The 14,572-nt window shown below is 31.5% G+C and overlaps 1 protein-coding gene across 4 annotated transcripts in view; it reads left to right on the top strand.

Moving 5' to 3' along the window:
* disp (RND transporter family member dispatched) overlaps nt 1–14,572 on the top strand; it is a 116,334-nt gene that overhangs the window by 89,062 nt on the left and 12,700 nt on the right. For all 4 annotated transcript variants that reach the window (XM_085825876.1, XM_085825877.1, XM_085825878.1 and 1 more), the window contains exons 5-6: nt 7,494–8,285; nt 10,246–10,444. In XM_085825876.1, coding sequence (XP_085682002.1) covers nt 7,494–8,285; nt 10,246–10,444 — 991 coding nt within the window. The remainder of the gene's footprint in view (nt 1–7,493; nt 8,286–10,245; nt 10,445–14,572) is intronic.

Genomic DNA, 14,572 nt, shown 5'->3' with positions numbered 1-14,572 from the left:
AACTCGGTGAATGCTCATGCGGCGTCATTGAAGATTACAGCTGGGTTCGTTTAAACTTTCCAATTTTCGTGAACGACTCTGTTAAGTGTGTGAAATTTCTACTGTTGAATTTTCTTAAATTTGTTGCCAAGTTATGGCTCAAAAATAACATTGGCATTTCTATAACATAGCATACAATTGTGATTGTGTATGCTAAAGAACATGGAAATAGGGCTGCAAAGAGGCATTTCGGGCCAACCCCAACTGAAATGATAAGAACTTGGCAGAATTATAGTGATCAGTAATAAAGTTTTATCCTTAAAAAATGTGTATAAAAAAGGGGGTGCGTCTTATAGGCCAGTGCATCTTATATGTCGGCAAATCTGGTAATTCTAAATAACTATTAAAAAGCTAGTACTTAATTAATGTGGTTTTAGAATATGTAGTTTTTTTACGAAGTCATTTATATTAAGATTAGTTCTTGAAGATGCTAACAAAATTGGGTGTTTTAGGTGTGTCTCGTTTTATCTTGAATGATATTTTTATTTTATTGTATTCATAATCGAAAATACTTGTTGATCCAAACCTACAACAGTAGTGTGACGAAGTGTCGTTATATTAAAATAAACCTAAACTAAAATTAAAAGAGTTATTATATTTATTCTAATGGGTTTAAGTATGTACCTATCAATGGAGTTGATACAGTTGATTTTTTTCCCAAAAAAATCTTAAATGTTAAACTCCACTGTGGCCATCCCTGCATTAAAGCATGTACATGGCTTCATTTTTGTTTATAATTCTTCTTGTCACTGTGCTCATGCTTAATAATTTCAAAATAGTTTTTGTTTTTTAACAAAGAGATAATGTACCTAATTTTTTTTTTTTTTTTTTTTTTTTTTTTTTTTTTTTTTTTTTTAAGAAGAGAGTTTTCCAGTAACAAATGGAATTTATTAAATAAATTAAATGTAAAATGTGCAAATTTCATTCTCGCTCTACTGATTTTCAGCATATTTTTTCCTTAACAAATTTTATTTTATCTGAGTTGTCTTAATGTATTGTAGACATCTGTAGAACTTTTTATGATGCTTCAACCAATGTTTAATGAATAAATATTTGTTTTAATTTTGTTCTCCATTGGTATATGCTATATTACAATATAAGGTATTTCTCCCGCCTTCATGGTGTGGTGGTCTGCACGCTGGGCATGTATTCCAGAGATTCGCGGTTCGATTCCTGGCGAAGGCATTGCTAATTTTTCATCTTGCCTGCTCCAAAAATACCTGATGTCTCTACAGTGGTGCTCGAACTAAAAGGGTGTTGGATGATGATTCTCCACACCCAGGATTTGGCAATTGGGTCACCTAAAACCCCATTTGCCTTTTAAAAGGGGGAGTATATAAAGTGTTTCTCCCACCTTCGTGGTTAGGTTCGAATCCAGCGAACGGGCTGGCTGCATGGGCGTTTTCGTGGTTTTCCCCATGTGTAACGTGTATATGAGCGAGTTTCCCTTAGAAAGTCCTCTATGAAGGCATCCCTCCCCTTAGGCAGATAGCCCTCGAGGTTTTGCCATAATCATACACAGACACACCTTCATGGTGTGGTAGTCTGCACGCTGTGCGCGTATTCCAGAGGTCCACGGTTTAATTCCCGCCGAAGGCATTGCTAATTTTTCATCTTACCTGCTTCCAAAATTACCTAATGTCTATACAACTAAATATAAAACACACATTAAAAAAACACTGAAAAAAGTAAGTATATTAATTTTATTTTAATTGTGTGTAAAAGTGCTGTGATAAATAAACGCTTTCCTTCCCTACTCAGTATTTTCTTAATATAAGTATTTCTTAATACAGTATTTTCTTAATATAAAAGTATTAGAAAATATAACTAAATGTTAACATATTTTATGGCAGAATTACATTGTAGATAGTTGAATAACTTGAATCATACATTATAAAGTGAATTTAAGTCAATTTGGAGTTCTTTAGAATTTGTGCTTCCTGGCAGTGCGAACACCTTCCAGAAAATGCTGGTTTTCATTTTTCAGGTTGGCAACTATTATATATTATAGGATATTTCTTAAAATATGAAAATAATTGATAAATATAGGTACTTATATGTATGTAACTGGAAACTTCAATCAACAATAACTTCCCAGTAAATGTCTGCCTTTTTTTTTTTTTTCCCAGTCATGCCTTCAGTCTCTACTGCCATCTTTTTAAACACGTCAGAGCTAATAGAATTTATTTTTTTGCGCGAGTCTCTGAAATTTGTTGAATAACAAGCACAGAAGCTGTCTTTTGTTTTTGCTCCCAAGATCATGAAATGTTAATAATGTTCAAGCTCGCTTGCCATAAAATTATGTATCACTATTGAAAATTAAAGTGTGTTATGAATGTGTAATATCAAAGAATGTAGCCAATGAAAAATATAGGAAATTGATTTCAAAGAAACCAGATCACATTTATAGCAGCTATGTTATTTATTTCCATTTGGTGAAAGAAGCCACAAATACCTAGATCATTGCTAATGTTAGCTTGGTACCTGTTGAAACCCTGACTATTGATTAATACGTGGGTACTAACAAGTGTATATTCTCTTGACAGAAAAAATTATATACGCATCTTTGCACAATATGTATAACTTGGAGACTTACATGTGCTTTTGGCAGGGTAGGAGCATTAATCAGTTCTCACAGAGATTGTAAATAAGTTTCATCAAATAATTAAATTAATTTGTATTTGAAATCGATTGGAACTGTGTTTTAAAATACCCCAGTTGTTTTGGAATTCCACTCATAATTAATAGAAGAATGAAATATATTACACTGGTGTGCAAAAATTAAAAACGAGACGGTTTTTCAATATAACTTTGTACAAAAGCTTTCCAAATCAACACATTTAATACCGTAAGATCCCCAATACGTAAGGACATGAGTAATGTAAGCAACACTTACTAAAAGAGAAATCAGAGGGATAAAAAGAAGCTTTATTGAAAAAGTAGCATGGAGCGCAATGCGACTGAAGGCCGAAACATCCCTGTGATGGGTGTCCAGCAAGAAACATCCGGTCTTTAATAGGGGATATGATCTCCCCTGACTGCTAGGCAGGTTTCACAGCGTCTGCCCATGCTGAGAATGAGGGTGTCAATGAGTTGTTTAGGCATTGCTGCCCATTCGTCTTGCAGCGCCAATCGAAGCTCCGGAATCGTTACTGGTGGTAAGGTACGAGCTGCCAAATGTCTGCCTAGAAAATTCCATACATGCTCGATGGGATTGAGATCCGGAGATCGTGCCGGCCAATCCATACGTTCAATATCCTCACTCTCTAAGAGCTGTTCGGCAGCTACTGTGCGATGACATGGTGCATTGTCGTCCATGAAAAGGAACTGCGGACCCATAACGCCTCTAAAAAGACGCACATATGGAAGAAGAATCTTGTCACAATAATGGGTCCTGCGTCGAAGATGTGAAGGTCAGTACGACTGCCAAGTATGATGCCTTCCCAAACGAGAACACCGCCACCTCCATACCTGTCCCTTTCAATGATGTTCAAGGGATGATTGCGGCTTCCCCGCTCTCTCCAGATGAGTATGCGATGAGAATCGCTACTCAGACTGAATCTGCTCTCATCTGTAAAGAGTACTCGTCCCCATTCATTGTCTCTCCAATTCCGGTGTTCCCGGCACCACAGAGAATGCCTTCTCCGATGGGCAGGCGTTAGAGGTACACACCATACAGGGCGTCGTGCAAACAGACCACCACCGTGCAGTCTTCTGGCCACGGTAAACACGATATCGGTCATCCAGTCGCCTGTGTCATGTGTCTAGCGATTTCTCCCGCTGTCTACCGCCTGTTTCTTCTGGCCTGTAAGGCAATATACCGGTCATGTGCGGGTGTGGTTCCTCGTGGGCGACCACTACTAGACCCCCGGATAGCTGTTCCTGTAGTTTGAAATTGTCTCCAAAGTCGTGAAACGATGCTGTGAGCAATTCCGAACTCTGCAGCCACACTTGTCACACTGCGACCTTCCTCCAACTTCCCAATGATTCGACCTCGGGTAAAAGCATCCAGATGTTGTCTAACAGATTGATTATTTGCCATTTCTCGCTGAGGCAGCAACTCGGTGTGATTTTAACTGCTATACGGCGTGCAATCTCTTTGCCAGAAATACTGATCTTACACCGACAACATGCTTTATACTACTCAGACACTTCCCCATTACGTCTACCTGCATATCTGTGCATGTGCTACCGTACATCACCTTACTTAATCTCCTGATTGATCTTTCTGTCCGCTCTGCCTCTTCGTTCAGCTGATAAGCTAATTTTTCGACTTCGTCCTTAATTTTTGCACACTAGTGTATATAAGAATTTTGAACTACTCCGTCTAACGGTTGCTAATTTTTTCCTTCTAAAGTGTAGATCTATTATAAAAAATTATAATATTCTGAAAGGTTAATTACCTCTATGTGAATTCAAATGGTCTCCATAAAGTGAAAATGCAAAGAATAGCATTTAGTGAAAAACATTTTATTTGGATGAAATTTCTCTAAAAAATTAATTATATTAGATAACATTACTTTTCTCTAAAAGTGTCACCTGTATCTAAATATTTATTAAATCAAGGAGTTATAGCAAGCTTTTTTATGCCTACAATCTCCCATTTGCCGTTTGAATCATGTCATGATTTTTCTTTTCATTTGATCATCATCACTGAACCACTGCCCAGCAAAATATTTCTTTAAATGAAGAAGCAAGTAAAAATCATTGGATGCTAAATCAGAATAATATGGTGGATAATCCAAAACTTGTGGATATTTTAGAAGATTGTTTTTTAGTGGTTGGGACAGACATGGCCGAAAGGATCGGACAACTGCTATGTGTCATCATTCCTCTCCTCCTTTTATATTAGATAAACTGTTCAGAGTCATTGCAAGGTTTCACATTATGTATTAACATTAAATTTTCTTTCAGGAGGCATTAAAATAATGAGAAAAGAAAAAAAAAATAACCTCCCTATCTCTCTAAAAAGTAAAACCTACAAAATTGAATTTTTGAATCCCGCCTGTTGGGGAAATACATGCAGTATTGAAAGGCTTATTTCTTGAATTCAGAATGCATAATGAAAAATCCAAGTTCATTCTCAATCTCAGTCAAGCTCTGAATTCCATTTCTTCTTCAGTACAACATCTGAAAAAGCATGCAACCCATTTTTCTCATGCATTTTTCTGTACCCAAATTCTTCAATTATGGCTTCATGAATGAAGGTCTTTCGAGACTTTATATAAATAATAATTAATATAATTATTTTATATAACATTTTAAAGAATTTATATAAATCCCTTATCATCAGGCCTAAATTAACACATATTTTCTTCTCGATTTTCTGAAGTGCAAGTTGCTTCTTTATTTCTCATGAATATGAGTTCAGCTTCTCAAGAGTCCGTGGCATCACTTCATCATCTTCTAATGATTCAAAATATCACCATAAACAGCACAATCTTATATATGAATTTCTGTTGGTCACTTACCTATTGCATTGATAAACTGTATACTGGCTAGTACATTGCATTTGATGAGATTCTAGATTGCTGTTTAAAATACAGTAAATGCCTGGTATTCAAGTAACCAGAATTTAAAAAACTTTAGAAAATTCTTTTAATGTAAAATTAAACAATTAAAAGGTTTGTATCTTCACTCTAAAACACAAATAGTACTATGATTCGAATCAAACAAAAACTATTACCAAACAGTATGCTTTAGCACAGTATTGGATAAGCATGACATAATGCTTTGTATTTAAGTAAATCCAATTAATACTCGATATCTTGGTTTAATTTTTTTAAAAGAGTATGTAAGTGAACTGCTATTTGTCTGTTTTTCAATTGCATTTTGAAAAAAAATTTTTTTTTTTAATTTGGGACTTATCTTTAATAGAACAGGTTACAGTATTTTCAAAATTTTGTGATCCTGGCATCAAGAAAAAGGGTACTCATGTGAAAATTGATAAATGGGGGCTGTGCAATATGAAGAATTATGACAAGTAATTTAAGGTTTAATATGATATGTCCATAACTTGTAATGTTGATTATCTTACTAAGAGCTATCTATTCCTCCAAATTTTTAACAGAATGAAGGGTGCAAGTTTGCTGAGACTTCTGCCAGTTTTCATGATCGGCAGAATTTTGTAATTGAATGTCATGTTTTACTTTGGCATTGATGTCTGATATGTTTTTTTTTCCCCCCAATTTTAAACTCATTTTAAATGTAGGCATTTCATATTCAAGTTGGTAACAAATAAAATGACTCTTTTTATTATTTTAAACTGGAAATTTTTTCTTCCGTTTCATGTGGGTTTCCTACGGTGATTTCCATTTTTTATATGCTTAATTATCTGGAATTTTTGCATATCCAGAATTTAGCGTTTTCTGAGCTTTCCAGATAGTTGAGCTGTTACTATGCATCTTTTTCAAATGAGCATAGGTGTAGGACTCTTAACCAAACCTGAGAGGAAAGTGACAGGTTCAAGATCACATAACCATTCTATGTATAGCAGTATGCTTTAGCAGTCATCGTATGATGTATTCTTACCTTTTGAACATGCTATATACAAAAGTAGCATGCAGTTTTGGGTCTGTTTACGCAGTTTATTTGTTCAACTGAGTGGCCACGCAGAGATTTATTAGTAATGACTTAGTGAAAGCCATACCTTGAGTAATGATACATTTAAAAAACTATGTAGAGACACTTAATGACAGCTTCATTTCAGTGGAACAAGGGCTGTAAACTTTAAATTGGATTCTGAAAGTTCATATTTCTGGAGTCAGTATGTTTTTTAACTGTTGTCATAAATTCTTTTTCCAACAATTAAAAAAAAAAATTGAAATAAACCTCTAGTAATTAGTACAGTAGTAAGTTATAAATTTTTTCCATTAATTTGAGCAGTACTGTAATTGAACTTAAAAAGGGGAATTTATGTAATTTTCCCATTAAATACCCAAAAATAAGACTAAGAATTTTAAACAATAAATATTGAATTTGAAAATATTCAAACTTTGGTAAATATATGTCAGTAATGTATCATTTATTAGCGTTTTCATACCTCTCTCATACTAGCATGTATTTATTTCACATATCACCATAAATACATGTAACTGCAATTTTTATGTGAGTATTATAGAAAATATCCAATAATTTTATTTCACAAAAATTAATTTTAAAAATTTGGGAAAAGAAAATATATTAGTTTAAACAAGTATATTAGTTAAAATTTCGTAACAGAAAGTTTTACTTAAACTTCATTCTTTGATTATTATTCTAAATTTTGTATAAATAATGAAAAATGCCTTTGGTATATTCCATTAGTGAAGAAGTACTGAAACAAAATCTTCATCTTAGTAATATTTTAGATTTTCTTTTCAAGTAACTTCTTGTAATTTGTGTAATATTTTGTCTTTTGCTTTTGATGCATCATTTGTTATATGCTTCAATTATTTTATTTTGTATATTTTTAGCTCGAAACTATGCTCATGTTATTATACAGTCTGTATCTGGAGGCAACCTATTTACTGTGGAAGGACTGAAATCCATTTGTGATATTGATGAAAATAAATTACGCAAGTCTAAGTTTTTTCCTGAACTCTGTGAGCACACTCATTGGAATACATGTTGTCGTAGTTGGTCAATATCCAATTATGTTGCACTTTTACGAAATCTTTCTTCCTGTCATGACATAGAACAGTCAGATGTCACAGCTGTTCTTCAGCTGTTATTAGCATGTGCACCTTATTATCATGGTATGAAGCTTAGCCATGACTGCACAATAGATCCAGCATTATGTCGTGGGGTACCCCAACCCTGTTTTGAATATGATGCTGTATACAATATTCTGCATTACTTAACTGATGTTAACTTTTTAAATCCCAACTCTCCAAGTTTTAATGTTCCTAAATTAACATATACAGCTGTGTTTCTTCCAACTGCTCAAAGCTCAGCGGCCTTAAGTTATTATAAAGATTTGGAAAATATAAAACTGTGCAATGATGTTGTAGAAGTTGTTGGTATGGAATTGGGATTGAAGTACACGCTGTTTGTTGACTGTTTATTACATGATACTTTATATGTTGCCATGGCTGGAATTCTAATTTTTGTACTTCTGTGGATGTATTCATCATCATTTTTTGTGACATTCATAACCATTTGCAGTGTAGCCTTCTCTGTGGGAATGGCATATTTTATGTATACTGTCATCTATCAAATAGAATTTTTCCCCTTCATCAATTTGCTGACCATTATAATAATCATAGGTAAGAAATTTTTATGTGTCTTTGTGTAGTCTAATGTATAATTATAACATTGTAATTTTTTATTAAGTTGGTAATGTTATCATTTTCCTATATGCTTACTGTTTGAGATTTAATCCAAATTATACTTTCTAGGTTATTTAGTGTTAGTAACGTATTTAAAAAAAAATTTTTTTACCCAGATATAGAAGTGTTTTACTAAACACACACAAAAAAAAAAAACCTTCTGGGCAGTATGATGATTAGCAGAGGCTGACCCTTTATGCCATGAAATGTAGGTTAGAGTCCGAGAAGGATGTAACTATATTATCTTTGTGCAATGGGAGTACTTCAGATCTGTTGATAAGTTAATGCGCATGGATTATAATCAAACATAGGGATTCTCAACCGGGGGGGAATTTCACAGTTTCAAGGGAAATTAAGTTAGCCTTTTATTTACCTGTTAAATATTTAGTTTTAGTATATGAATATAAAAAACTACTCTTATTCACGTTTTGACATTTATCAGTATTTTCTATACTTTTGTTCTTTAATGTATAAAACATATTAAAAAGTAATCTAAATTCAAATAAACGTATGTGTAATTATTAGTTTTGGAAAAGGGGGAATGATCATCTAGCAGTGATAAAAGGGAGGCGTGATCCAAAAAAAGTTTGAGAAACACTGATTTACTCTCTTTAACGCTAGAGTGGGAGAAAAATATTCATTTTAAATGATTATTACAAGTGGTGTTCTTAATAATCTTAGTAATGCATTTGTAATGATGTACAGACCTGAATTTAAACATTTAATCAAGATTAAGAGCTAATCTACTAAATGTAGAATTGAGGAAGGAATTTTTGCAAATATTTATCTTAAGTTCTTTCAAGGTACTGGTGCTGAAAGAGACTCCTTTCCTCATATTGCTTTCTGATCAAAATTGGGATATTGCTTAGCCATAAGGCTTGCATGTGCTCAATATGAGTACCCCAATTTAAGAGATAGCATGTTAATTTGGTTTTGAGTTAACATGCTAATGGTTTTCTAGCAAGTTCATTTCTTGGTTCTCATTTCATTCGCTTTTAGTTTTAGCATACAATACAGCTGTAGTAGGAAGAACAACACAGTTTGATATTATTTCTAAGCTAGTCATATTATGCTTGGTAATTTTAGAATATATTAGAAAACTGTGAAGGATTTAATTAATTAGCAGCAAAGAAGTTAATGTAGCTTGGGTTTGTTTAAATTTTTCAATGTTTTCCCAAATAAAAATAAATATGTAATTTACAAAGAAATCTTAAATAATTGTTAATTGCAAATTACTTTAGAATTATATTTAATAGTATAATAAAATTGGGTGAAATGCATTAAAATATTCTTTTTATTTAAAGTTAGTAACACAACTTGCTTTGGAATATTTGCTTTTGCACCAAATTAGGTAAATCATCATTCATGTGAAACTAAGTTTTCTGAAATTAAAACTTAGTTTCCTATTTACTTCGAATTGTGTACTTTTCATCAAAAATATAACCATGACTTTGCTTATTAATTATTTCAGAAAACATAATAATTTTTCAGAGCATTATTAGAATATTTTCAGTACTTTTAAAAGAATGTGGATTGCATAAATACACCACAAGTTTGTTAATATTGTACTTAAATTTAAAAATACATGTAGTAGAAAAACAAATTGTTTAAAAAGTGTTGATTTTTAATTTTACCCTTTTTTATGATTTTCACTTAAATTTTATGAAATAGTTTTTTTGTTTACATAACTGATATTAATGTGGTCACTTAAAAGTGAAATGCATTATTTTTAATTCTAAATATAATGTATCTTCTTATTTCTTTTCAAGTGCTATTTCTACTAATAGGTATTATTTAAGCTATTCAGTGTGGTACAATGTATGCTAAAGGATTTAATCTAAAGATGCTAATGATTTTTTTTTTCCCCTTTGTCAATTTAAAATTTTTCCTCTTTTAGGTATAGGAGCTGATGATGCTTGTATATATTGTAAAATTTGGGCTTGTGCAAAAGCAGAAAAGAATAATGGAACGTTAGTGAAATTAGTCAGAGATACTCTTCATCATGCCTGCTTATCTATGTTTATCACAAGTGTAACAACTGCTGTTGCATTTTTTGGAAGTGTGATTAGCAATATAACAGCTGTTCGCTGTTTCAGGTAGTGTTAAACTGTTGTGTTTTTTCCCCCCAATTTTTTAAATTTCTGTTACTCTTGGGTTTTTATTTACTTCTACTTCTTCTAGTGGGATGAAAGAGCCACACTACTTATTTTGATATATTGCGTGTATAATTAATTTTTCCACATTGCTACAATTAGAGTATTAGAGTAAATGAAATAACTTTTAAGTGTGAGGTTTTTTTTTTTTTTTTTTTTTTTTTTTTTTTTTTTTTGTGCATTTTAAAGTTTTTAATTATCTGTTCTAGATGTAATTGACTTGAGGCAAACAGAAAATAATCTATCTTTGTTTCAGTACCAGAAATTTATAATCAAATTTATTATTTTGCAAACAAAAGATCATAAAGGAAAATTACAGCCTTCATGAATTGAATTGATTCCTGTCATGGGTGGACAGGCTTAGTCTAACTGGTGTGGCCAATTGAAAAAAAAAAAGTGGCAGCAATTTTAAAGTTCTCCTTTGTTAACTAAGATGCAATGGTGTCATGGCTTAAGGCACTTTTTTACAAGCTGACAGTTGCTGACCAGAATGCAAGGGTGCCCTGACATAAAGGCAACAATGTACAGCCACCCTTATGAAGTATCGTATCATGATAAAGGCTGCTTGATAAGGTCACCCATGTGAAGGTCCTAATTGTGGCATACTATCTTAAGTTGCCAACATCTTTATAACATTTTCTGAAATCATTTGGATGCCGGCATATGAAAATTCCATGCTTTTATGCAAAATAATTAGATTTCAACAGTTATGACTTTGCAATAAGTTAATGATGACAGGGTTAAAACATTGAGTTTAATATAATTACGATTAGTTTTGCTTTCGATTTTCATACATCTGCATTAAATCTTTGTCTTTCTCTGAATTTATAATTTTTTGCTGCATGAATTCAGCAATTATAATGAATGTTTCATCTTTTTAAGCCACTGATGTCAAGTAACAAAGCAGCATCCAAATATCCCCATCCACCCCTTTTACCTGTACAGTTAAAAGAATTTAATCCCAGAGAATAAGGAATTAAAATTATTAATTTTGACTGCTTTATTATTAAGGCTAATTTAAGCTTATTGAAAATTATTTAAAAATAGAATGTAATAAATTAGATTGTTATTGGAAATAATTAGTTATTAATAATCCTTGATCTTTGTAATGTATTTTTTGTGGTGTATAAATCTAAATTAACAACTAACATTCAGTCAAAATTGAGAGATGATATGCTAAATGTCATTGAGGAACAAATTTATTCTAAGTAATTGATGATATATGCATCACAATATAATGTCTGTATGAAAATATATAGCATCTAAAAATTAATAATTGTTTTCTGAGTATGGAGTTGAACCTTTTTTGTAGCAAGAGGATAAATCAGCTATATTCCTGTTGCTGTTCTTAATTATGAAAAAGTTCTTATTAAAATTATGTAACTATTGCTATATTAATGATGAACAAAGTGTTTACAAATATCAAGAACCCATTATTCAAATGAAAGGTGTTTTTTCCTTTAAAAAGAGGAGGGGGAATTGGTCTTCTCTTTGATTATACCTAATTATTTTTTCATAATCATTCTCAGTCCTAATACAAGAACATGAAAGCATTTTTAATTCTATATCTGTATACTAAATTTATGCATTATGCTATCTTTTGTTAGTATTACTATCACATTCATATTGCACATATTGCCATAATCAAACAAAACAAACCATACTGAAAATAACTTTTATAATCATTGTACATAAAACTATAAAGCTAATTAACAACATTTCAGAAATAAAAATACTAAATTTAATCATCCTCCCACCATAGTATAGTTAAAAACTGTTCAAAGGTCACCTTCTATAATCAGAAACAAAATCTGTTCTTTGGAATGGTAAAAATAGAACTTTTCAAAAATAAATGAGCAAAATATTTAAATAGATAAATTAAAATTATGGATAATAATTCTCATTAAAATCGTTTATATGAAGGAATAATATAAAATAATAAATGACATATTATTGCAAAGAAATTTATAAACAAATATCTAATTTCTGAAATAACTGTTGATAATTCTATATTCAATTTAATGTAAGTATTTATGATCTTCTGATGTTGTTTCTTCAACAGACAACACATATTTCTTCACGATACCTAAATTCTCCAAACTACTTTTGTGTTATTCTGTGAGAAATTTTTTCACAGTCGCTTTTGGAAGTTCCATGGCCACTCTTTAAGTTTTCTTCCCAAAGCAACAATACCCTTTCTAGAAAATCAATCTGTTCTAGTAAAATGTGAAAACAATTTTTCCTACTTCAGGGTTTGCAATAGAAGCTGCAGTGGAACGTGGGAAACATGTGTACCTCCCTTCCTACGGGAATAAAATTTCAAATTTTCTTGCTTTCTTGGGTAGATTTTTGAGTAGGAAAGTAGTAACAGTTTCAAGAAAAGTTTTGGATGAAAAAGGAACCTTTTCTTCATACTGTGGGTTTCAATGTGACTTAATAGCAGTGGCATAGCTAAAACTATGTGCTGCTGCTCTTCGTGCTTATCAGTTCGCTGCTGCTCCGAATGCCTAACAAAAATTGAAATCTGTAAAGTGTTAAAACAACACATAGGGAAATAAATAAAAGTTTTGGGTTAATTTTTTAAATAAATTCAATTCCAACATTCTAAAATGTTATTTTGCATGTTTTACTGTTAGCAAAATCATCAATGACATTCTAAAAGTTTATGCTTCGAAGATTAATATGACTGACCTTTATAATAGTTTCATGTGAAAAAGTGCCACAGCACTTCAGTTTCAGAGTCAGAATGCAAATCAGAACAGTTAAATAGGGTGATAATAATGGAACTGAATAATATGTTAATAAATTATCAGGATTGCAAAAAAATTTCTGTGAAGGATATTGATGGAAACCTAATTTTAATGTAAATTAAATTAGTGAATGAATGCTGATAAATATTATCTTGATTAAATTTTAATGATTATGATATCATGGCATGTCCAAGATGAATCAAAAATCAGGGAAAGGAAAACAGTAGTTAGGCTTGCCTTTTACTGAGATAATTAAATCTTAAAAAAATCTCTTCACCCCTCACTAGTTATGTCACTGCCTAATATCCAGAGTCAACATGTCAAAAGTGATTTAATGACCTGTATACAGTAACTCACATTTGTTTTTGGATACTTGTGTTTTTTGAAAATATTAATTACTAAATATTAGCAAATGAATTTATTTACATTTCACATATGCTACTTATCATCTGTTTTAAAACCTGCTTGTTTTGTAAAAAGTTTTTCAAAACATTTTTGGTAAAGAAAACAAAAATCAGTAAGTTCTGAAAATGAAATCTCATAAATATTTGGGCACTTTGAATAAACAGTTTATATTTAATAAAAGCATGGAAATAATGGGACATTCAATATTTTATTGGATTAAAATTGCTTTTTGTGCCCTTTGGCAAAAGCATTTCATTTTTCCATGTAAGAATGTTCTTTTTGTTCTGTTCCTATGTAAGAGTTGCTTTTATAGAGCTTTAGAAGAAGCATCATGTTTCATTCTTTCTGCAACTCTCCATACACTGAGAAGTATGTATATATATGGGGAAGTTCTGATAACTTCAGAACAGTTGTATAATAATCATCACAAGCTAATATTTAGGGCTGTAAGTTTAGGATCATTGTACTGATTAAAAATTGAATGTATTTTGCATTCCAGGTTTTAAAAATATATCTATACTAACCCATATTGTTTTTGATAAGCCCTAAATTTCTTATTATAAAGGCAGTGAATATCCCCAGACTATAATGTTTCTAGGGAATAGGTTTTTTAATTCAATTCTTAAATCAAATTTTGCAAGATAATAATTAATCTCTCAGATAGAAATATATTTTGACGTACTATAGATTTTGCAAACACCAGGCATATTTTCTTTGTTTTCTTGAAGAAAAATTTCTTTCTTGTTGATTACCCACGAAAGCTTCAAGGTTAATTTTTATTACAAACTGTTCTAAATCTGCTGAATGTTTTTATAGTACTAATTTTTGGATCTTGTTTGATTTTTAATTGAATAAATCTGAAATTCCTTTGTGTTAACTTGAATGTTGTCCTACATTCAGTGCATTTTTAAAAGTT

The sequence above is a fragment of the Stegodyphus dumicola genome, chromosome 10 (assembly GCF_044657685.1).
Source record: "Stegodyphus dumicola isolate Sdum_Otavi_A_Nest chromosome 10, ASM4465768v1".
Taxonomy (NCBI): Eukaryota; Metazoa; Arthropoda; class Arachnida; order Araneae; family Eresidae; genus Stegodyphus; species Stegodyphus dumicola.
This window is presented reverse-complemented; position numbering and strand designations above follow the sequence as displayed.